Source organism: Capra hircus, chromosome 4 (genome assembly GCF_001704415.2).
Source record: "Capra hircus breed San Clemente chromosome 4, ASM170441v1, whole genome shotgun sequence".
Classification (NCBI taxonomy): Eukaryota; Metazoa; Chordata; class Mammalia; order Artiodactyla; family Bovidae; genus Capra; species Capra hircus.
In genome coordinates, this window is record NC_030811.1 from 77,360,497 (window position 1) to 77,387,266 (window position 26,770).

At 37.9% G+C, this 26,770-nt stretch overlaps 1 protein-coding gene across 2 annotated transcripts in view; it reads right to left on the bottom strand.

The window, feature by feature from the left end:
• The window catches only part of MAGI2 (membrane associated guanylate kinase, WW and PDZ domain containing 2), a 1,495,474-nt gene that overhangs the window by 357,230 nt on the left and 1,111,474 nt on the right, over positions 1-26,770 (bottom strand). For both annotated transcript variants that reach the window (XM_018047275.1, XM_018047276.1), the window contains exon 7: positions 12,499-12,556. In XM_018047275.1, coding sequence (XP_017902764.1) covers positions 12,499-12,556 — 58 coding nt within the window. The remainder of the gene's footprint in view (positions 1-12,498; positions 12,557-26,770) is intronic.

Sequence of the window (26,770 nt, forward strand, 5' to 3'; positions counted from 1 at the left end):
ATTACTTATCTAGAGCCAGAAATCCTGGAATGTGAAGTCAAGTGGGCCTTAGAAAGTATCACTATGAACAAAGTAGAGGTGATGGAATTCCAGTTGAGCTATTTCAAATCCTGAAAGATGATGCTGTGAAAGTGCTACACTCAATATGCCAGCAAATTTGGAAAACTCAGCAGTGGCCACAGGACTGGAAAAGGTCAGTTTTCATTCCAATCCCAAAGAAAGGCAATGCCAAAGAATGCTCAAACTACTGCACAACTGCACTCATCTCACACGCTAGTAAAGTAATGCTCAAAATTCTCCAAGCCAGGCTTCAGCAATACGTGAATCGTGAACTTTTAGATGTTCAAGCTGGTTTTAGAAAAGGCAGAGGAACCAGAGATCAAATCGCCAGCATCCACTGGATCATTGAAAAAGCAAGAGAGTTCCAGAAAAACATCTATTTCTGCTTTATTGACTATGCCAAAGCCTTTGACTGTGTGGATCACAATAAACTGTGGAAAATTCTGAAAGAGATGGGAATACCAGACCACCTGACCTGCTTCTTGAGAAATCTGTATGCAGGTCAGGAAGCAACAGTTAGAACTGGACATGGAACAACAGACTGGTTCCAAATAGGAAAAGGAGTACATCAAGGCTGTATATTGTTACCCTGCTTATTTAACTTATATGCAGAGTACATCATGAGAAACGCTGGGCTGGAAGAAGCACAAGCTGGAATCAAGATTGCTGGGAGAAATATCAATCACCTCAGATATGCAGATGACACCACCTTTATGGCAGAAAGTGAAGAGGAACTAAAGAGCCTCTTGATGAAAGTGAAAGTGGAGAGTGAAAAAGCTGGCCTAAAGCTCAACATTCAGAAAACAAAGATCATGGCATCTGGTCCCATCTCTTCATGCAAATAGATGGGGAAATAGTGGAAACAGTGTCAGACTTTATTTTTTTGGGCTCCAAAATCACTGCAGATGGTGACTGCAGCCATGAAATTAAAAGACGCTTACTCCTTGGAAGAAAAGTTATGGCCAACCAAGATAGCATATTCAAAAGCAGAGACATTACTCACCAACAAAGGTCCATCTAGTCAAAGTTATGGCTTTTCCAGTGGTCATGTATGGATGTGAGAGTTGGACTGTGAAGAAAGCTGAGCACCAAGGAATTGATGCTTTTGAACTGTGGTGTTGGAGAAGACTCTTGAGAGTCCCTTGGACTGCAAGGAGATCCAACCAGTCCATTCTGAAGGAGATCAGCCCTGGGTGTTCTTTGGAAGGAATGATGCTAAAGCTGAAGCTCCAGTACTTTGGCCACCTCATACGAAGAGTTGACCCATTGGAAAAGACTCTGATGCTGGAGGGATTGGGGGCAGGAGGAGAAGGGGACGACTGAGGATGAGATGGCTGGATGGCATCACGGACTCGATGGACATGAGCCTGAGTGAACTCCGGAGCTGGTGATGGACAGGGAGGCCTGGCGTGCTGCGATTCATTGGTTCGCAAAGATTTGGATACGACTGAGAAACTGAACTGACTGACTGAACTGAGATGGTAGTATTAATATGATTTTCCTGGCCTGACTGACAGCTGTTTATTATTTACATATTAAGTCAATGCCCCAACTAACTAAGTAATAGTACAGAAAAAAGAAAGGCAATCATTCCTATCATTTTGTCTGAAAATCCTATGTTTGTGATGTCCAATTGAAACTGGAGAAAGTGAAGTGAGAATAAAAAGCGGGGACTTTGTCAACCTCTATACATGAGTATTGCACTAAATAGAAATTTGAACTAAGCTTTTTACATTGTGACAGACTCAATAAGTGTTACTTAATAAGCTTTTGGAAACCAAATACCTAATGGTGAATTTTACCTGGACTAGATTAATGAAAATATAATTTTATTGGCCTATCACAGGCCAGATCCAGATAAGCTCAGCCACAGGACAGAATTTTTTCCTGATAATTTTAAATTTCATCTTATTTAGCTAGATTGAATATATAAAATTTGGTAATAAAAAGTTTGTTATCTATCTATTGTATTGTTATCTGTCTATGGTAACATAATTTCATTTAGGTAAATAAAGTCATCTGTTAAACACTGAATAGAAAAGTAATGGGTAGCCTTTCCCTTCTCCAGGGGATCTTCCCAACCTGGGGATTGAACCCAGGCCTCCCACATTGCAGGTGGATTTTTTACTCACTGAGCCACAAGGGAAGCCCAAGAATACTGGAGTGGGTAGCCTATCCCTTCTCCAGGGGATCTTCCTGACCCAGGAATCAAACCAGGGTCTCCTGCATTGCAGACAGATTCTTTACCAACTGAGCTATCAGGGAAGCCCCTTAACAATGTCACCTTGTAGTATAAAAAATGGAAAACAATATTCCCTTCAAATGTCTTCAGCTCTGACAATGGTGAGAAAAATATAGTTCTCACCCGACTTTTTGTCTATAAGCTTCTCTTTATATCACTGACTTTTTATTTAATGATAATTAGTTTCATATCTGTAGATATAAAATACATTGTAGATATCAAATACAATGTGTTCATGACAATATATTGTCAGAGCTTTGTAAGGAGATTCTATTATAATAGTCCACTCTTTTTGGAAGTCTTTCGTTAACATTCACATGATGGGATTGTTAAAATCATTAAAATAAAATAAAAGAATGGGAATATATGTTATTGTCTAGCCAAATAACAAGCAGAAATGGAAAGAAAATGCTTTTAAACTTTAAGTAATCTTTGATCAGCAGGCATAATGAGAAAACAACGAGGCTTAACACGGGAGAATGCCCAAATTTATCCTTGTTAACACAAGGTGCAGTGGATGTTCCTTGAACTAGAAGAACTCTTAGCAATCACCTAATCCAAACCACTCATATAACAGATAGAAGCCAGAGAGGTTAAGTGTAATTTTCTACTAGCCTGTGAATTCAAAACCATGCATGCAAAAAAGGACAAACTATTACTAACATTATGGTCTGTGACACAAAAACAGTTTTGAAAAACGTTACCTGAATAGTAAAAGAGATGAAATTATAGCTTTCATGTGGGGGCAGGTGACCGTCTTTTGTTATATTCATAATAATGTACACAAATGACATCAATCTACTGCTTATTCTGTTTCACTAAATTTCTTCATCTGTCTGACAGCCTCTCCCTGAGCTGAATGTGATTCTCGTTTTGTATCCATTAAAGATCTAAAGGACCTAAATGCCAGCCAACCGGTTTAATTCCAGAGAGAATTCTTTTCCAACACTAAAGGAAAAAACAGCAATGTTGTTTCAGTATGCTAGTCTCCAACATGACAGGATGCTGAGGAATTTTTAGGATAATTCTGACCCTATCCAATTTTTCACTTCATGTGCTAACTTCAGAACTTAGTCTAAGATATGGCTCCAAAGTATGTGGTGATACAGACTGGTAGCAGGAGACAATTTGTAGTTCATTCACAAGAAACCTAACATATTTAATCCAGACAGAGATTAAAAAGCTATATAAGCTAACTATTTCACAAATTATGGAATGATGACAATAATTTACTTGTTATTATAACATTACCTTGGCAAGAGCCAAACAGAATTATCCAGTGAAAGATGGTGGCAGTTTTCTCTGGGTCTGGCCTAGCAATGACCTACACAGAATAGAATTAGGCGATCCTCCTCCATCAGGAGAGAGAGCACATTTCACAGCACCCTAGGACCTCTCAGTGAAGAAATGACACTCCCCACATCCACCTGCTCACACTCCTCTCAGAACGTTGCCTGAAACTCCCTCGAGCAGCAAGGCCCAATTGCAGACTGTCCTCACTTCCTTCACCATGGCCATTCGCCAGTTCTCACGGTCCTACAGAAAAGATGGGATAGAAGGAGAGAGCATAGTCCTTCCTTGGGAGCACGCAGTGGTGTTTCCAGTTATGACTGGTCTCGTCATCTCTCCTTGGGATAATAAGGGCTCAGGGATATTGCTGCCTCTACCCCTCAGTTCACCTGCTGTGTGCTAGATGTTGTGTTCAAACTCTCCAGAAGTATCTGAATGAGAGGCTAATTTAATTAATAAAAAAAATGTTTCAAGACAAACAACAGTTTACATTACATTCATGTTTTCATTACATACATTAAACTCTTCACTAACATTTTCAAAGAAAAGAACAGATGATGCTGGAATAATAATTATTTTGTCTTTTATTACTGACTTCGAAACAAAAAAGTGATTCATTAGAATTGTAAAAACAAAAAGATAACTGCTATCAAAGTGATTAACTCATTGTTATTTGTACAAGTCCACTTTCAATTGTCTATTTAAACTTCTAGGCTCCTAAGACATTTTTTAACTTTGAACCAGAAGATTTGCTAAAATAAGGCAGTTTATCAGCTTAAAAGTTGCTAAAAAAAATATATCCAATTATAGAGTTGAGTTTTCTTTCCTTCAGGTGAAAAGACATTCAGGAGAAGGAAAGGCAACTGGAATACAAAATAAATTTTGGTCATATTAAAATGAATCAGCAATGGGGAAATACCTTCCAGGATGAAAAATTATCTCTAACTTCATGAAAAGGGTTGATGAGGGGCATATACCCAGGTCTTAACTGTATGATAATAGTAAGCAGGGAGATTGGACATGAGACTTCATTTTGATTTGAAAGAATCATAGTTTAAAAATATTTGACAGACTTTGGCAAAAAAAGCAGAAACAAGCATAAGTTTTTCCACCAATCTGTGGTTGAAGTGCACTGTTAACAAAGTAGATCAATAGCCAGTTGAAATTTACATAGTATGAGTAAGTAGTATAGAGTGGTAAGTAAGAATTATCAGTGACAAACTATCAGAAATGCTAACATAGTGTAAAGAACATGTATGTGAACCCAGGAGATCCCTCACAATAAGGTTTGATGCTTGTCTTCTCCAGGCAGAAAGGAGTGATGCTGCATACTATGAAGTTGACCTGGATCAGCCAGAAGGAGGTAAAAATGTAATAACTTAGTAAGAAAGAACTGACTATAGTTTGGTTAGAAATAGAATATCTTATGTTTATTTCAATATTCTTATTCCCTTCATTGAACTGTGAAGTTAATTGATTTATGCTTATTTAATAAACATGAGAAACACTTTATAAATTATAAAGTTAATGTTAATGTAAAACATAGCTAGTCTATTGAAAGGTCTTTCTTAGCTCTCCACGCATCAGATAGCTGCAGCCTTACTAGGAGTCTGCTCATTGAGAACTCACTTAACTCCTCAGAGATTTGTTCCCTCATTCTCTGGGACAATGGATGTGAAAGTAGTTGAAAGTAAAAATAGTGTCTTAAACATCACTGTGTTATTAAATAAATCCTTTCATCACATGTACTTTCTTTGGAAATTACCCTGAAACCTCAGCCCCTCTGGAAGACACAGAAATATCACACTCTGCAGTCCTTACTTCATCATTTTCAGTGGGCTTTTGGAAAAAATACCAGAAATGGTATTTTTAATTCAATATGGCACACTCTAACCATGAGATTTAGTTATATGTTTCTTACAAATCAAATAATCATCCTTAGAATTATTCACTTTTGGGGGTGCATTGTATCATGAAAGGCTTCCCTGGTAGCTCAGACAGTAAAAAATCTGCTTGCAATGCAAAAGACCTGGGTCCTATCCCTGGGTTGGGAAGATCCCCTAGAGAAGGGAATGGCTACCCACTTCAACATTCTTGCCTGGAGAATTCCATGGACAGACAGAGCCTGGCGGGCTACAGTCCATGGGTCACAAAGAGTCAGACATGACTGAGTGACCAACACTGCTACTGTATCAAGAAAGAACTGAAAAAGCAGGTAATGCCAAAAGGACAGTCTTTAGCTATGCCACTGGGATACATAAGATAAAATATAATTAACATTTGTTCAGCACTTCCTACATACCTGTGTTAGGTGCTAAGGCTTCCCTAGTGGCTCAGATGGTAAAGCATCTGCCTGCAGTGCAGGAGACCCAGGTCAGATCCCTGGGTCAGGAAGATCCCCTGGAGAAGAAAATGGCAACCCACTCCAGTATTCTTGCCTGGAGGTTTCCATAGACAGTACAGTTCATGCGGTCATAAAAAGTCAGATATGACTGAGCAATGAATATTTTCACTTTCACCAGCTGTGTAATGAGACTGCTTAGATTCAAATTCCAGCTTTATTATTTAGTACTTGTAGAAATAGCTATATCTCAGTTATTTTTATCTTTTTATCTTTATTTTCTATTTCATTATCTATAAAATTGGGATGGTAACATAGACTTCACAGTTGTTTTGTTTTGATTAAATGAGTTAGTAATATGTATAGTACTTAGAATACTGACTGGCATGTAATAGATGCACAATACAATCTCTTCCTCTCCTTTCCCCTCTCTCCATTCTGATCCCCATCCTCCGCCCTTTCCGCCTGTGATACTGTGAAATGCTGCCACCCGTGTTCTTGGCCACTAAGTGATAACTGATACGAGCAAATGCTACTGACAAGATTTAGAGCTCCCTTTAGAACGTAACTGAGCAACTTCAACAGTGCATTTTAGTTTAATATCTTCTATTACACAAGTTTGTTAAGGTGGTGAAAGGATTCTTTTTTAAATAGCTGTTTAAAAGCATCAGAACAGTGTGCTGATTTTTGAAAACTGAAGAAAACATTGAAAGTTTGAAAAAATTATCTTTCAATACAGGAAAAAAATTCTCTAAGAAAAGGCAAGATTTTAAAAGGATATACTTTTGTGTTGATTTCTAATTGGACGTGTTTTACATATATGCTGACTTTTCAAAAATTCTGAACTTAAAAAGTGTTTTCTTGGAATATTTAGAGAACTACTCAAAGGCATAAAGGAGAAAAACATTGTTAAGATAATGCTGTTGCGTTAAAATCCCCTCTAACCACTTTGCAACTTGCTACATCATGACAAATACTCATCATTAACCATGAAATGAATGCAATTCTCCTTTCACATTCAATGTTATATTGGAGATATTATATGGTATCTTTCATACATTCTGGAATTGCACACAAGTAACATTTCATAGTAGCAGATGTGTGACATCACATGAAAACTTGTAAAACCTTTACATGAAAATCACATCTGTCAGTCTCCACTATTATCTTAACTGTAGCTGTATGGTTTGCTTCTCCGCCTGTGCCAGAGAAGGCAGCTTTGCATGAAAACTGTTCCAGGAAATTGTGTCTTCTGGGCGAGCTAGTTAAGCAAATTGTGTAACTGCCATTGAAACCAAAATGCACCCAGCAGACATAATTTCACAAAAGAGGAGGAAAAAAAACACATTTGTACAAAAGTCACAGCTGTTCAACTCTACATTTTGTACTTTTTTCATTAAAAAATTCCCTTTCTTTATGAACAGTGACAGTTACATTTCTAGTTAGCAACTTTAGGACTTTTAATACATTGCTAAGTCCTGCACTATTATGGATTTAGTGTCAAGAAAAATAGGGCTAACCTCTTTTTGTGGCTAAACTGAGCAGAAATGTGGTCTGTCTGTCCTGTCTGCAGATGAAATAAGAAAACATGCTGAGTGAGCCTCACTGTTCTTCAAAATACAGAGCTGTGTGGCTGCTTCTGTAGCTCCAAATAAGGGGCAACATCTCTATGCTGGGGCCCTCACAACATGCAATCCTCTCTGTTCAGGACTTTCCAGTCTTGCTCTTGGGGGCCAGAGTGTCTGGGACCACCCTCAAGCCATGGGTGGTGGAGTTGGTGGCTCAGAATGAGTGAGTCAGAAGTCAGCCTGGTGGGGCTGTGTGCAACATGACCACCACTCTCTGTCACCCTCCTGTGATACCACTAGAGGGGAGCCGGGGAGAAGATGTCCTCTGGGGATTCTCTGTTCCTCTCCAGTGATGAGTTGCAGAAGCTTGTTCAGACCATCACATGAGGATTATGAACACTACATTTATGGGATGCATTTCAAGCAAGAGTTTGGACTCCGGGCTCTACAGTCACAGTGCCCGAGTCCATTCCTATCAATACTGAACTTCTTCAGACAGAGTTTCCCCATACGTCAATTTAAGACAGTTTACTTCATTATACTATTGTTGTTCAATTGCTCAGTCATGTCTGACTCTTTGCCAACCTATGGACTGCAGTAAGCCAGGCTTCCCTGTCCTTCACTATCTCCTAGAACTTGCTCAAACTCATGTCTGTTGAGTCGATGATGCCACCCAACCATCTCATCCTCTGTTAGCCCCTTCTCCTCCTGCCTTCAATCTTTCCCAGCATCAGGGTCTTTTCAAATGAGTCAGCTCTTTGCATCAGGTGGCCAAAGTATTGGAGCTTCAGCTTCAGCATCAGTCCTTCCAATGAACATTCAGGGTATATTTCCTTTAGGATTGACTGGTTGGATCTCCTTGCAGTCCAAGGAACTCTCAAGAGTCTTCTCCAACACCACAGTTCAAAAGCATCAATTCTTCAGCGCTCAGCCTTCTTTATGGTACAACTCTCACATCCCTACACAACTACTGGAAAAACCATAGCTTTAAAATGATGTCTCTGCTTTTAAACATGCTCTCTAGGTCTGTCATAGATTTTTCCCAAGGTGTCTTTTAATTTCATGGCTGCAGTCACTGTCCATAATGATTTTGGAGCCCAAGAAAATAAAGTCTTTCACTGTTTCCATTTTTTCCCATCTGCCATGATGTGATGGGACCAGATGCCATGAGGCAATGATACTTACATGATAATAATGATAATTTTTTTCTGAGTTTTAAATATATTAAATCTGTAATCTTAAAACTAGATTTGCCCAGGATAAAACTATGACACAGCAAGTTAAAGTTACCAATAGTGGTCAAAATTTACTCAGCCCAGGTTTTCCAGTGTCAAGTTGCATAAACACTTTCCTGCTGTTGACTGCTGGAGTCCTACTGGCTTATCTGTGGCTGGCAGGGGTGAGTGAGTGTGCAAATGTGCCAGAGGCACAGGGTGTCTTTCACTCTGACATTCACTGCTGGTGTCTGCTCTACAACTTCTCCTCCTAGTTGTTGGTTTGTCTGAAGAGTAACTGCTGAGTTAGACTTCTAGAGTCCTAGGCTTTTTTACCACTTGGTGGGAGGATGGAATGTTTTCCATATTTTGTAACCAGTCCTCTAATTGTGTAATGGCGTATGCAATTAAATACCAAAAATGATAGCTCTCCAGAGAACCCATTATATAATGTAAACACACAACATTTACAAGTTGAGGTATTTCAATTATTTCGATGATTTTTTTTTCCAAAAGACATTTCTAAGAAATAATGGCATACAGTTCTATTTAAAATTATCTGGAGGTCTGAGTTACCTTAGTTTTTTGACTGGTCTGATACACATACACATGCCTAATTCTTGGTATTGGTATACCTATGGAATCATGTAATGGGGAAAAAGCCATGACAAATAGTAGAATTAGATGCAACCTGAAGGAAGTTAAACTATTAGACTCACTCTGATTGTACCCAGAGGCTTTCCTGGTAGCCCAGTGGTAAAGAATCTGCCTGCCATTGCAGGAGATGTGGGTTCAATCCCTGGGTTGGGAAGATCCCCTGGAGAAGGAAATCCCACTCCAGTATTTTTGCCTGAAGAATCCCATGGACAGAGGAGCCTGGTGGGCTACAGTCCATAGGGTTGCAAAAGAGCTGACCCGACTTAGCAACTAAACAACCATGACGACTGCATTTCAGACCTCACAATCACTTGAAATCTAAAAGTATTAAAAGTTAGTCTGATCTAATTATGTAAGATATAACTAACTAAATTATGAGTAATTTTCTGACTTTGGTGATTATATATGAAAAATGAAGTGGAGAAATGTAGAAAGAAATGTGTTGTGCTGTGCTTAGTGGCTGTCGTGTCTGACTCTTTGTGACCCTATGGACAGTAGCCCGCTAGGCTCCTCTGTCCACAGGGATTCTCCAGGCAAGAATAATGGGTGGGTTGCCATGCTCTCCTTCAGGGGATCGTCACAACCCAAGGATCAAACCCAGGTCTCCCACACTGCAAGCAGATTTTTTACTGTCTGAGTCACCAGGGAAGCCCAAGAATACTGGAGTGGGTAGCCTATCCCTTCTCCAGGGGATTTTCCCAACCCAGGAATGGAACTGGGGTCTCCTGCTTTACCAGCTGAGCTACCAGGAAAGCAAGTGGGAAGAAATGTAGTTTAGGCAAAAACAAATACAAAGTAAACCATATGAAGTGTAATGATACTGAGAATCATTTCCTTTTAGGGTTATAGCTAATGTCCAATTCAATAATTTAACTACCAGCATCAGATCTTTCCTTGAAGAACAGACACCTCAATGATCAAGAAGGTAGGAAGCATTGCTTTCTGATGTGTGAGTCTCTCAACTCTGATAGATATTTAAGCAGAGAAGGAAGGTTTGAGTTAAATACTGTTTCGTACATTGGAAATCAGCTTGAAAGCAGTTGAAGACATGGAAGAAGAATTGGAAGATTTCAAACAGGGAAAGGGTCAGAAAATCATGTCCCCCCAGGCCAAGTTTGTCCAGCCATCTATTTTTGCTAATAAAGTTTTATTGAAACATAGTGACACCCATTCATTTGAAGTGTCACCTGTGGTTGTTTTCAACAACAGCAGAATTGAATAGCTGTGAGAGATGCCATTTGGCCCCCTAAAATATTTGCTATATGGCTTTGTATGGAGTTTCCCAATATCTAACCTTAGGAAAGTGTTCTTGTTTGATAAACTATGTAAGGAAGTGTATTACAGATGAGATCTGGCGTGTCACATACTTCTGTTGTCTTTCCTTCCACTGAGCTACCTTGGATTTCAGATGTCATAGATTTAAGCAAGGGATAGTCTGATTCAACAATTAAGACGAAATAACACTTATTGGCGTGCTGCAGTCCACGGGATAGTAAAGAGTCAGACACGACTGAGCGACTAAACTGAACTGAAAACTTATTGAAAATCTTTTAACATTGACAAAATTAACCAGGACTTGCAGCTATAGTATTATTAAAATATATATGTATTTTAATTGATGAGCAATGTAATGGGACTAGAAGCCTTAGAACCATCTAAAAGTGATTTTCCTTTATTTTTGCAATTAGTGATACCTCCAAGTATTTATCTTAATTTTTGCATCTGTTGAGTGTCTACATGACGTTAGATACTGTGTTAGAAAACTGCATTTGGCAAATGAAGTAAATTCACCTTCACTGGAAATGACTGTGGTGCCAAAATTCACTCGAGATGATAGCTCAAGACAAGTGTTCACGAAGGAGATGCTCAAGGGCGTGAGCACACAGGCTGTCCTCATCAGCACCTCCCCAGTGGAGAGAAGGGCTTGACACTTAGTAAAAGCTCAGTAATGGTTTGCTGCTGGTGCTAAGTTGCTTCAGTTGTGTCCGACTCTGTGCAACCCCATAGACGGCAGCCCACCAGGCTCCCCCGTCCCTGGGATTCTCTAGGCAAGAACACTGGAGTGGGTTGCCATTTCCTTCTCCAATGCATGAAAGTGAAAAGTGAAAGTGAAGCCACTGAGTCATGTCCAACTCTCAGCGACCCCATGGACGGCAGCCTACCAGGCTCCTCCATCCATGGGATTTTCCAGGCAAGAGTACTGGAGTGGGGTGCCATTGCCTTCTCCAAGTAACGGTTTGACTATGGCTATAAAAACAATTTAGCAATGATGTCATTAGTTTGTAACCATTTACCTACCATCCAGATTATTATTGTTAACAGAATATGATTGGAGGAAAGAGATTTAGATCTTGATGGAGAGGGCGAACATCTTTAGTGTTTCAGCCTCTGTGTTTCTTGGGCATGTAGGTTTTGTTATTCACCCAAAGAACATTAACAACATGATGCAATAAGTAAAATTTAAAAAACTGTCTATCAGAAAAGGGGTTCTGGAAAAAGTAACTCATGTACATAACTACTGAAAGCTATTGAATATTACTTGATTTTCCTAAGGAAAGATGTGTATATAATTGAATCCTTAATGGGGGCTTTATCCTGAATAAAAAGATGCAGAGAGTGGTAACTCATTATGCTGCAACCTCCAATAGATAAAAGTCCAATTTACAAGAAAAACCCTCCTGATTTAAAATGAGGCCTTAAATGACAAAGAAATCCAAATTTTATTTCATCCCTCAACTGAAAAATATGGTTGCTTCATTTAACTGACTTTGAAATCTGGTCTAATAGAACATCTCTATTGCACAACTAGTCAGCTCCCAACATTCTGATTGCAAAATGAAGGGCATTTACTTTGATATCTTTAATTATCACTCATTTAGAGGACAGTGTGAAAGACACTTTTCCAATTGGTGTTTTAGAATCATGAGTCAAAGGGAAAGTATGACAAATTAGCCAGCTGGAGAGGCAAGAGACAGCTAGCTAGTGCGGCTAGAGTTTTTGTGGGTACTTCAAAGTAAGATGAAAGGGGAATAAAAGGACTGTTAGCCACATATGCACAATAAATGGAATACTAACACAATTTCACAACACATTAATAACAAGTTAATATCAAACTTAGAGACTTACTCAACATAATAAGTGCCATATATGGGATCATCGATTTTTTCCCAGCCATATGGAAGCTCTGAAAAATAAAGAGTTGTTTTTTTCAGTAAATAAGTAACAGATAACACTATTTTTTAATAAGTAATATAATTTAATTGTACATATATTGCAGAAATAGTCTAACAAACTGGAATAAAGTATTCAGAGTCAGCACCAAATTTCAAATGCATATTATAGGAACTATAAGAAGCACTGAAATTAGCACTTTAAACACAGAACTCTCTTCTCTGTAGATATACTGCTGGGTCTAGTTGTTTATCCCATGCCAAGCAGTAGAATGGCACATCATCATGCTATCACCACTCAAGGCAATGCAGAAGGCAAATCACTTTCCTGAAAGAGCACACAGCTTTCTCATTTATTTGTATTGTTAAAAGGAGCATTTCAGGATAAAGATTATAATTTCAAAATATATTTCTGAGAATAGCAAATTGTTTCTGATGGCTGAAACAAAGAAATTACACATTCTCAATTGATATCCCACTATTCGAGATGGTTAGCTTACTGTTCTCTCCGCATGGGTCAGAATTTGAATGCTGCCGATAAACTCTCTGGGTATATTTTTGTATAAAGTCTAAAATTCTGAACATGCTTTCCTTGACAATATGGTTTATATTTTCAATCCTCCACAGCAAGTTTTAATAACACACATTAAAATTTCAACAATACAATAAAGGTTTCTTTAAGGAAAAACATGCTATCTGAAAACTAGGCTATGTGTTATGATACTGTTTTCAAATATACCAAGTCATTATAATTAATTCCTATAAATATGAAGAATATTATATTTTCCTCACACATATTAATGATATACATAAAACTTGAAATTAAGTAAGATGTATTGACAAACTCTTAATAATATGTTTAAATGACACTTAAAAGTTTTATTATTATAAGTAGTAATACATTTTCATGATAGACAAGCACAGTTATAAAAAGAAAATTAGAATCACCTGCAATTCTGCCATCCAGAGACAAATAATTTTTAGAGAAATTAGATAATATAGTCATATTATTTTTACAGCCTGGTATTTCTACCTAACAAATATTGAGGGCATCTTCAAATGAATGAGTGTTACTGCACAATATCACTTTGAAAGTGGCACAGTTGTTGTGTGAGTTGTGGTTAGAGCCTTGTATAATCCCACCAGTCTTCTGTCATTGAACATTTGGGACTTTTCAGTTATATGTCACCTGTGTTGGACTTAATAAAGCTTAAGTCTTTCATCATTTTCCCAATAACTTAGCCATGATAAATTCCTAGAGATTTCCAGTTAAAGGGTATGCACACTTTTGTGACTTTTGATAAATCTCTATATCTATATTCACATTTTACTATCCTATTCACAAAAGAAACCAATTTATGACTTCATTGGGAATTTGTGAGTGACTTTGGTTCTCTGTACTATCAAATTAAATACAGGTCCACAATTCCTCATCCAAAAATTTTTGGACAGAGGGGTTTTGATATTCATAATTTTTCTGATTTTAGAAGGATAACCTGATGCAAATGACTTCTATTCTATAGCAATCCAAGCAGTGTTTGAGAAAGCACTTAAAATTTTTTAAAGCCATGAATATTCAGGCAGCCCAAATCATGTGATTCTCACTAAGAGGCACAGAAAAGGACCCTTTCAAGTCAGTTACCACTAGTTTGCTGCCAGCATGCCCAGATCAGGTTACCTCTTGTTGCCACATGAGTTTATAAAAGGCAATTTTTAGAACTTTTGAAATCTGGATATGCAGATAAAATATTATACATTATTATTTAAAAATCAACCAAATTATTTTTAAGTAGCAGTTCATAGTTGTACTAATTTTTATTTCTTCATTCTTGGACTTTTTTTTCCCTTTTGTACATTTCTTGCTTTTATAAATCAATTCATAATAGTTTGTTTAATTTATGAAGAGTAACAATCCTTTATCACATGTTGCATACATGTTTTTAAGAGTTTACTTTTGTTGAACAGTCTCTTTAACACATGTTTTTTAAAATTTTATTTGGTAAATTCTCAGTGATTTCCTTATGGTTTCTATTATTGGATCTTCCCCTAAATAATAAAGATATTTTTCAAGTATTTTTTTAACTATATAAAATCTAGGCTATGACCTGGTTTAATAATTCTTGGATTAGTAATGGATTAATATAAGATACTTGGAGTAGTAACATATAACACCAAATTGTGACGCACCTTAAGAAATTTTTCTTTCAAAATGGTAATAAGAATATTACTGAGTATTTAGTACATCCAGGTACTGATGGACTTTCCATGCACTGACTCATCTTAACAATCATACAGGATTTAAAAGCTCTGTACTTTGGTTCCAGAGACCTTAGCCAATTCAGATATGAGTTTAGGCACTCTGTTTAATATAGCATAAACAATACTTAATTTAGACTAATGAGAATAACTATCCAGATAGTTTTTATCCAATTCCCCAAGCTATTGGACGGTTTGGCTATTAAAAAGAAAAATCCATTTGACAGATATCTACTGAGTGCGTTTTGCTGCTTCTAAGTCGCTTTAGTCAGTCGTGTCTGACTCTGTGCGACCCCATAGACGGCAGCCCACCAGGCTCCCCCATCCCTGGGATTCTCCAGGCAAGAACACTGGAGTGGGTTGCCATTTCCTTCTCCAAAGCATGAAAGTGAAAAGTGAAAGTGAAGTCGCTTAGTCGTATCCGACTCTTAGCGACCCCATGGACTGCAGCCCACCAGGCCGCTCCATCCATGGGATTTTCCAAGCAAGAGTACTGGAGTGGGGTGCAACTAAAGTGAAAGAATATACAGAGGACAATTGATATTATGAATGCATGCATGCATTAGTCGCTTGGTCATGTCCAACTCTTTGCGATCCCATGGACTGTAGCCTGCCAGGCTTCTCTGTCCATGGAATTCTCCAGGCAAGAGTACTGGAGTGGTACTGGAGTGGCAAGTATTGCCTTGCCCTTCTCCAGGGGATCTTCCCAACCCAGGGATCAAACGCTGGTCTCCTGCATCACAGGCAGATGCTTTACTGTCTGAGCTACAGGAAGCCCCGATATTATGAGTATTTATTATTAATAAGGCTGAATATATGGATTCATACATAAAATAGGTTTAATATCACCCCATGTGTATAAAAATAAGGAAAACAATATTTGCTAATATTCAGAGTAAAAGTCTAACATGGTTAGTTTTATATATACTAGTCCTACTTAAAGGTGCTGTCAAATGGAAGCATTTCAAAGTCAAATTAAAAAAAAACTTTTATAGTGTAAAACCATTCCTTCAGTTATTCCTTATCTTTGGCTCTTTTTTTGGGGGGTGTGTAAATTACTAATTCTAAGCTATGTATCACCAAAGTATAGAGTTCACTGATTCTTTATCTTTTTGGATTTACAATGCCAAAGGTTCTGAGAAGAATTCCTTGGTATTGTTTCCCATTTTCCATCATGAAGTAGTCATCAGGACTTGGGGGGAAATCTGGTCTGCACTTCATAAGATAATAATATAATTTATTTCCTTATGTCATATTTCCAAAATAGATTATTAATTCCTAAACAAAATTATATGCTATAAATACTTATATTTTAAGATGAACTATTAAGTGGTACTTGACTCACAGTTTTAAACAAAATGATACACTGTACCTCTAACTTGTTACAAAGAACTGCCAATCATTTCATTTATAATGCCTGCAAAGGATTGATGGATGGATGTTACAAGAAACAAGTAATAGAATACATATATTGGTTCATTTGTAAATATGACAGAATGAGTATAAAAATCTACAACCAATGTTTAAAATGGTGTTAGTGTGTGTATGTACATATATATGAATGTATGTGTGTATGCATATATGTATATGCATGTGCATATATGTGTGCACACAAAGATTTCTTTCTGAAAAGCAAAGAAAGGTCTATGCTAAAATGCTAACAAAAAAACTACAAGCTTTTTTTCATTTATAAGAAGTCATAATAAGTAATAATTGTTATAATAACAACAACAATAATAAGATTATTAACTGAGAAGTATACATTTATATGATGAAAAATTAAGAATTATCTTTCATTGTGAAAAGTAAGTTATTTGGAATTGAATTAGTGTGTTAAAAAAGACTACTTCTTTTTACAATTAAGGGAACAAATGACAAAAAAGAATTTCCAATTTTGTACTATTTGCCCTACCGAACAAGCATGCAGCTTGGAGCTCTTGGGTCCTAGGTTATTTAGAAAGCTGTATCTAATAATATCTGACAAATTTACAGATGATTAAGGTCACACTAATGAAAGAATAACATATACTATGCAACAGAGAAAAATAAACACTTGAGATCAGCAAGGTTAATGCTGCATTAAGAACTGTTGTAATTGAGATTTTCTTCAGGCCATGGCACCACAGAGAAAATTCAGTGATTAGATATTCTTATAGTAATCCACTCTGCAAATGTCTGTGCAAATGTCTAGTTTAACTTGCAGTCAGTCATATAAGCTTAGTAAAACTACGATAGCATAAAAAATTAAAGAGGCATCTAGTTCTGCCTGGTTTTTGCCACAGTGTGTGGATCACAATAAACTGTGGAACATTCTGAAAGAGATGGGAATACCAGACCACCTGACCTGCCTCTTGAAAAACCTGTATGCAGGTCAGGAAGCAACAGTTAGAACTGGACATGGAACAACAGACTGGTTCCAAATAGGAAAAGGAGTACATCAAGGCTGTATATTGTCACCCTGCTTATTTAACTTCTATGCAGAGTACATCATGAGAAATGCTGGGCTGGAAGAAGCACAAGCTGGAATCAAGATTGCTGGGAGAAATATCAATCACCTCAGATATGCAGATGACACCACCCTTATGGCAGAAAGTGAAGCAGGAGAGTGAAAAAGTTGGCCTAAAGCTCAACATTCAGAAAACTAAGATCATGGCATCTGGTCCCATCGCTTCATGGGAAATAGATGAGGAAACAGTGGAAACAGTGTCAGACTTTGTTTTTTTGGGCTCCAAAATCACCGCAGATGGTGACTGCAGCCATGAAATTAAAAGACGCTTACTCCTTGGAAGGAAAGTTATAACCAACCTAGATAGTATATTCAAAAGCAGAGACATTACTTTGCCAACTAAGGTCTGTCTAGTCAAGGCTATGGTTTTTCCAGTGGTCATGTATGGATGTGAGAGTTGGACTGTGAAGAAAGCTGAGCACCAAAGAATTGATGCTTTTGAACTGTGGTGTTGGAGAAGACTCTTGAGAGTCCCTTGGACTGCAAGGAGATCCAACCAATCCATTCTGAAGGAGATCAGCCCTGGGATTTCTTTGGAAGAACTGATGCTAAAGCTGAAACTCCAGTACTTTGGCCACCTCATGCAAAGAGTTGACTCATTGGAAAAGACTCTGATGCCGGGAGGGATTGGGGGCAGGAGGAGAACGGGACGACAGAGGATGAGATGGCTGGATGGCACCACCGAGTCGATGGATGTGAGTTTGGGTGAACTCCAGGAGCTGGTGATGGACAGGGAGGCCTGGCGTGGTGCAGTTCATGGGATCACAGAGAGTCGGACATGACTGAGTGACTGAACTGAACTGAACTGATCATGTTATACTTTTTATTTACTTGCTTTTCCCAATTCTTGTTTATTATCATTATTTGTTAAGTCATTTTCATTGCAGAAAACTGAGGCTCCTTTATGCTAGCTCAAAAAAAAAACATTTTTTATGGTAGAGATGATCTTATTTGTAAAGCAGAAATAGAGTCCCAAATTAGAGAACCAACTTATGGTTAACAAGGCAGGAAAGGAAAAGTGGGATAATTTGGGAGATTGGACTGACATATATACACCACTATGGATAAACAAGGTAACTAATGAGAACCTACCATGGAGCACAGGGAACTCTTCTCAAATCTGTGGTGACCTAAATGGGAAGGAAATCTAAAAAAGAGTGGATATGTGTATATGCATAACTGATTCACATTGCTGTACAGAAAGACTAACACAACCTTGTAAAGCAATTATGTGTGTGGGCTAAGTCACTTCAGTCACATCTGACTCTTTGTGACCCTATGGAGTGTAGCCCGTCAAGCGCCTCTGTCCATGGGGATTCACCAGGCAAGAATATCGGAGTGGATTGCCATGCCTTCCTCCAGGGTATCTTCCCAACCTAGGGACTGAACTTGGGTCTATTATGTCTCCTGCACAGGTAAGTGTGTTCTTTACTACTAGAGCCACCTAGGAAGCCCAAAGCAATTATACTCCAATTGAAATTAATTAAAAAAAATAGAGCACTTTTCAGGGTACAACTGGGAAACTTATAGAATCCAAGGATAGTATTCACTATGGAAATGGGACCCAAATACTGAAAAGCTATAAGAAACACTATCTCACTACTTTGATTCTCTACCACCTCCCCTACCATCTCCCTAATTCAATAATCTAATTCATTTTATTCAAAATAAATCCAAGTTACTTAGTCTGGAAGATCACTGTAATGGTTGTCCTCAGGTCAAGAATTCACTTATATAATAATCAGATATAGCTGGGGGAATGTTTCCCTTTTGGAGATACAGAGCCACATTTGGATAATTCAAATGGAGGAACATTCTAGAAAATAACTGGCCAATACTCTTCAAAGGTGTCAAGGTCATGAAATAGAAACATTGATTTAGGTACCATCACAATGTACGGAGACTATGGAGACACAAAGACTAAATGAAGAATAGGATATGGATTGGACCCTGGACCAGAAAGTGGATATTAGTGAACCGACTAGAAAAAGCTAAATAAGGTATAGACTAGTACTAGTTTGTGCTTAGTCACTCAGTCATGTATGATTCTTTGCAGCCCCATGGACTGTAGCCTGCCAGGCTCTTCTGTCCAGGGGATTCTTCAGGCAAGAATAATGGAGTGGGTTGCCATGCCCTCCTCCAAAGGATCTTCCCAACCCAGGTCTCCCACTTTGCAGGCGGATTCTTTACCATGTGAGCTACTAGGGTAGCCCAAGAATACTCAAGTGGATAACCTAACCCTTCTCCAGGGGATCTTCCCAACCTAGGAATAGAACTGGGGTCTCCTGCATTGAAGGTGGATTCTTTAACAGCTGAGCCACCAGGGAACTAATCTATATAAATGCTAATTTCCTGACTTCAATAATTTTACTTACGAAATATTTTACTACTAGGGGAAGTGAGGTGAAAGGTACACAGAAACACTTTGTACTATTTTTTTCTACTATTTCTGAAATCTAAAATACTTCCAAAATTAAAAAAAGCCATTTCACCAACTCTCACTATTGATTAGATGACTTCTATTCATACTTTATTAGTATTCAATCATATATATATAACACTGAATTAATTTGGATAGCATTAAATATTTAAACAAAGTGAGAATATAATATTTCTGCATTTGTAGTCTTCTTTTATGTTGAGTTTTTATAGACATTTTCAAGACAGTAACTTTTAATTTGGCTCTTTTTCACTTTTTCTTCCTATTGCCTATCACTGGAAAAACTAGGTAAATATTAACACAATGTTCACATCTAAGGGTTTGCTGCATCTTGAATCCTAGAGATACAAATTCAGTAATATGAGTTCAAAATGTGAAGTCAGGTTTTGTTCATTTCCTGGAAGGCAGAATCCTGTAAGGGTCATAGCATAGGTTATGCTAATTCATGAGGGTTGTATGAAGGCCCATCCTGGTGGGCAGCTTACGAAGCCAGGAGGCAGACCAATTTAGAAAGCATACGAAGTACTAAGACTCTGGGGACAGGAACAAGGGCCAGAATGTGGGCCCATTTCCTTCAGTGCTAGATTATTTTAATTGGATTTGGCTTTTCTGAAAAATTGAGGCTCTTGCTATTGTGGTTTAGAGGTGATGACATCACAAGAGAACATAGAAACATACAAAATTTCCCCAGGTAGAAAACCGCTCACTCCAGTGATAACATATTCTTATTAAAATCTTTTCCTATATTTTTATTAGATTTTTGCCATACACATAGTATATAAATTGGGAAATATAACTAAGTTTTCCTGGAAAAGTCACCTAACTTTTGTTCCCAAGGAGTATAATTATAAACATAAATTCTGAAAACATTCTCGTTTTTAACAAAATCCATAAAAGAATGATACATTAATCACAAATTCATTTCCCTATAGAAGGTTGAGGGTGTATCCTTCTAGATCTTTCTGCTCCTCTTTACCAGATAATTTTATTCCATTCAGTGATGAAAATGAACAAATAAAGCAACAAACTTTAGAGTCAAAATGAAAACAGAAATTGGTTCTTTATGTTCTCTTTTTCATCTTTCTCAGAGAATGTTTACAACACAAACCCAGTTAATATTGTGGAACTATAGGCTAGGGAATCATCATTTGTAGGGCTGAGTATAGGACAGGTTTTTTTTTAAACCATTTTTACAATGGAAATGAGAACTAGCTGATTTGCATTTTACAGCACTGGCATTTAATTCATGTTTTCATGTGGTTTCATGATAGTAATTTTTAATTTGGCTACTTTTGGTTTCAACCTGAGTATTTCATTACCCCAGTATTGTAAAGTATTATAATTGATTTTAAATGTACTGACCACAGTTTCATGGGATTGTTGATAAAACATACAATGGCACAAACAAATTCCAAATAAATCCATTCATTAATGTATCTGACCATATTGAGTACAAAGTGTGTAAGCTCTGGATTCCCCTGCTGGCCCAGTGGTTAAGAATTTGCTTTCCAGGATGGTGGACATGACTGGATCTCTGGATGAGGAACTAAGGTCCCACATGCCATGAGGTGACTAAGCCTGTGCCACAACTAGAGAGCCCCTACACCACAGCTACTGATCCCGCATGCTCTGGAGACTGCACATTGCAAGAAAGAGACTATGTGCCACAAGGAGAAATCCCACAGGCAGCAAGGAGGATCTCGTGCACCACAACTAAGATTTGATAAATAAATAAATAGACATGAATAAATAAATAGCCATACAAGCCATAAACAAGCCAAATAAGTACCCATAAATAAATAAATAAATAAATAAATAAATAAATAAATAAAGGAAATATATGTCCATCTTAATTCAGAGTTTCAAAGAACAGCAAGGAAAGATAAGAAAGCCTTCCTAAGTGATCAAGGCAAAGAAATAGAGGAAAGCAATAGAATGGGAAAGACTAGAGATCTCTTCAAGAAAATTAGAGATACCAAGGGAACAGTTCATGCAAAGCTGGGATAAACAATAAAGAACAGAAATGGTATAGACCAAACAGAAGCAGATGATATCAAGAGGAGGTGGCTAGAATACACAGAAGAACTATACGAAAAAGGGTTTAATGACCCAGATAGGCACAATGGTATGTTCACTCACCTGGTACGGGACATCCCAGTGTGTGAGGTCGATGAGCCTGGGGAAGCATCATGACAAACAAATCTAGTGAAGATGATGGTATTCCAGTTAAGCTATCTTAAATCCTGAAAGATGATGCTGTGAAAGTGCTGCACTCAATATGCCAGCAAATTTAGAAAACTCTGTAGTGGCCACAGGACTGGAAAAGGTCAGTTTTCTTTACAACCCCAAAGAAAGGCAATGCCAAAGAATGTTCAAACTACCGTACAATTGCACTCATCTCACATGCTAGCAAAGTAATGCTCAAAATTCTCTAAGCAAGGCTTCAACAGTACATGAATCAAGAACTTCCAGATGTTTAAGTTGGATTTAGAAAAGGCAGAGGAACCAGAGATCAAGTTGCCAACATCCGCTGCATCACAGAAAAAGCAAGAAAATTCCAGAAAAAGATCTACTTCTGCTTCATTGACTACACTAAAGTGTTTGTGTGGATCCCAACAAACTGTGAAAAATTCTTCAAGAGATAGGAATACCAGACCACCTTACTTGACTCCTGAGAAATTTTGATGCAGGTCAAGATCAACAATTAGAACCAAACATGGAACAATGGACTGGTTCCAAATTGGGAAAGGAGTATGTCAAGGCTGTATATTATCACCCTGCTTACTTAACTTATATGCATATATATTTTGCAGAATGCTGACCTGGATGAAGCACAAGCTGGAATGAAGATTGCCAGGAAAAATATCAATAATCTCAGATATGCAGATGACACCACCCTTATGGCAGAAAGCAAAGAGAAACTAAAGAGTCTCTTGAAGAAAGTGAAAGAGGAGAGTGAAAAAGTTGGCTTAAAACTCAGCGTTCAGAAAACTAAGATCATGGCATCTGGTCCCATCCCTTCATGGCAAATAGATGGGGAAACAATGGTACAGTCACAGACTTTATTTTTTGGGGGCTCCAAATCACTGCAGATGGTGACTGCAGCCATGAAATTAAAAGATGCTTGTTCCTGGAAAAAAAGTATGACAAACTTAGACCACATATTAAAAAGCAGAGGTATTACTTTGCCGACAAAGGTCCCTCTAGTCAAAGCTATGGTTTTTCCAGTAGTCATGTACGGATATGAGAGTTGAACAATAAAGAAAGAAATATGAGCACTGAAGAATTAATGCTTTTGAACTGTGGTGTTGGGGAAGATTCTTGAGAGTCCCTTGGACAGCAAGGAGATCCAACCAGGCAATCCTTAAGGAAATCAGTCCTGAATTTTCACTGGAAGGACTGATGCTGAAGCTGACACTACAATACTTTGGCCTAAGAACTGACTCATTAGAAAAGACCTTTATGCTGAGAAAGATTGAAGGCAGGAGTAGAAGGGGTGACCGAGGATGACATGGTTGGATGGCATCACCGACTGGATAGACATGAGTTTGAGCAAGCTCCGGGAGTTGGTGATGGACAGGGAAGCCTGGCATGCTGCAGTCCGTGGGGTCTCAATGTGTTGGACACAACTGAGTGACTGAACTGACTGATTTTTAAAAAATAAAATTCATATGCTGTTCCTAACAGATACTATATAAACAAATACATGCTCAATAATGTAGATATTCAGGGTCCCTTTTCTACCTGGAAAAAGACTATCAAATATAGATGCACACACTTTGCAATGCCAACCTAAAGATGGCAGAGTAACCTATTTGAGATGGTAACAGAAGCGGCGGCATAAAGGTGTGACCCAAAAAAGGACTCTGTCTGGTAAAGCTTCAGAAAGAGTTATATATGATTCAAGTTTGCAAGCTGCACTAGAAGGTGAAAAAATGATGAATGTAATAGGTGAGCTTTTAAAAAATATTTCCTAGAGCTCTGGAGAAAGGTCTGGACATAATGAAGGATTTTAGAAACAACAATATGTTAGGACTTCAAAATACATATATCCAGTTTCCTCTTAATTTCTTTCAGTTCAGTCACTCTCACGAAATTTAGAAAATTTGAATTTTATGAATCTTAATTTCTTTAAGTCTATATTAATCCATCTGTTGATCTATCTATTTGTGATCACCATTCACATAAAATTCTTTATAAAAACATACTGGTCTCTTATAATGTAAAGGTTGCTATCTATATTTTAACCTATCCACTTGGAAAGTAATAAATATCCAGTAAGAGAATAATACAACCATGCAGACACCATATCCACAATATAATTGTTGTTGTTCACTTCCTAAGTTGTTTCTGACTCTTGGCAACCCCATGGACTGTAGCCCACCAGGACCCTCTGATCATGGGATTTCCCAGGCAAGAATACTGGTTGTGTTGCCATTTCCTTCTCCAGGGGATCTTCCTGGCTCAGGGATCAAACCTGCGTTTCCTGTATTGGCAGGCGGATTCTTGACCTCTGAGCCACCAGGGAAGCCCACAACATAATTAGGAGAAAGAAAATGCTATGAACTTGAAAAAGTACATTAAGTGGAGACACGACACTAATGCATCAGAGTCAACTCAAGAGCTCATTCTGGATGAGAAAGTCAGGTGGAGAGTGCAGCAAAAAAGAGAGGGAGAAGGAGCTCAGGGATGGAAAGACAGACAAAATCACCCTCAGAAAGACAAATTTCTGTTCTGAATTGGAAAATGCTAACAGGCCTTGTTGATTAGAACACAGCTATTGGGAAATGGAAAAAAAGGGAGTTTGAAAGTGAGAAGAATGAAAGATGGAGTCTTAGGAAGGTAGTTCTTAAGAAGAAGACGGAAATGAAGTCAATAGAGGAAATGGCCCTTGGAAATTTGGTTATGATAGAAAAAAAGTGTGGTAGAAGTTGTGTTTGCAGAAACAAACAAAAAGAGAATCAAGATCTTAAGACATACCATTATCGCCGGAAAAAAAAAAAGTTGTTATCTACTAAAACATTAGTATTTCACAAAATAAACAGAAGAGGGTGCTCATGAACTAAGAATGTAATAATACACCAAAATCTTTTATTTTTGCTTATATAAAATCATTATTGCTGGTCCAGGAAAAAATTAAAAATACATACAAAGTAGATAATATTCCTATAAAGTTGCCATGAAAAATGAAAGCGAAAAGTGAAGGTGAAAGTCGCTCAGTTCAGTTCAGTCTCTCAGTCGTGTCTGACTCTTTGCGACCCCATGAATCGCAGCACACCAGGCCTCCCTGTCCATCACCATCTCCTGGAGTTCACTCAAACTCACGTCCATCAAGTCAGTGATGCCATGTCCAATTCTTTGCGATCCCATGGACTGTCCATGGAATTCTCCAGGCCAGAATATTGGAGTGTGTAGCCTTTCCCTTCTCCGAGGGATCTTCCCAACCCAGGGATTGCACCCAGGTCTCCCGCATTACAGGCAGATTCTTTACCAGCTGAGCCACAAGGGAAGCCCAAGTTGCCATACAAAATCAGAAATGAGAGTCAAAGCAATATTTCTAATAAAAATCACTCTCCTTCCTCAAACATAACAAAAACACAAATGAGAAAACTGTAATGAAATCTCAAGATATTTTCAAACAAACATTTATAAAGACAAAACAACATTTTGAATTAGAAATTTAAAAGTTGTGATCAGAAATGGATAAAGAACAGAAAGATACTAAAGAAGAGTTGATTAAAATAGAATACAAAGTAAGAAAAAGAAGCTTTGAAATTAAAACTAAATTACCGGGTGACCAAGAGAAAATCAAGTCAATCGGAAATAAAATAAGGACCACTGAGGAAAGACACAGTGATAGCTAAGAAAGCAAAACAAGATAAAATAAATGGCAAAATGAATCAGAACGAAGTCACTAATATAGAAGACAGGCAAAGATAATCCAGTAAATGTATAATCAGAATACATAAAGGATAAAAAAATAGAAGTAATACTTTAAACTATAATCCAGGAGAATTTCCAGAAATAAAATTACTACATACGTCTCTATATTGAACACTGGCCTAGAACAATCAATTCTAAGACATCAATTAGCCATTGGACTTCAGATATAGAGGAAAACTGGATAAAAGATAAGTTCCTTAAAATAAAAAAAATCAAAGTTTTACATCTCAGGAATAATATACATAGTTAGACAACAGTGAAGCAGCATTTCAAGGATTCTGAAAGAATTAGTGAACCAAGGGTTTTCAGTTCAGTTCAGTCACTCAGTTGTGTGTGTCCGACCCTGCGATCCCATGAACTGCAGCACGCCAGGCCTCCCTGTCCATCACCAACTCCCGGAGTCCGCCCAAACCCATGTCCATTGTGTCGGTGATACCATCCAACCATCTCATCCTCTGTCATCTCCTTCTCCTCCTGCCCTCAATCTTTCCCAGCATCAGGGTCTTTTCAAATGAGTCAGCTCTCCGCATCAGGTGGCCAAAGTACTAGAGTTTCAGCATCAACATCAGTCCCTCCAATGAACACCCAGGACTGAATTCCTTTAGGAAGGATTTTAAATCCAGCCAATCAAAAATATTAATGTGTGCATATGTGTAAGCACACATACACACATGCACACTCACACATCAGTTTATGATATGCAAGAACTCAAGGAATACTTAATTCAAGAACCCTTCCAGAGAAGCCTACTTATCTTAATTAAACCAAACAATTCAACCAAGAGATAACTAGAGTAAGGACTAGCAGTATCATCTAAGATATTTAATTGTGGATCTAAGTGTAGAACAAAGGTAGGAGTAAGGATGTTAGAATAACACATATATTTTAGTCACTCAGTCATATCCAACTCTTTGCGACCCCATGGGCTGTAGCCCACCAGGCTCCTCTGTCCATGGGGATTCTCCAGGCAAGAATACTGGAGTGGGTAGCCATTCCCTTCTCCAGGGGATCTTGCCAACCAAGGCACTGAACCTGGGTCTCCTGCAGTGCAGGAAGATTCTTTACCACATGAGCCATCAGAAT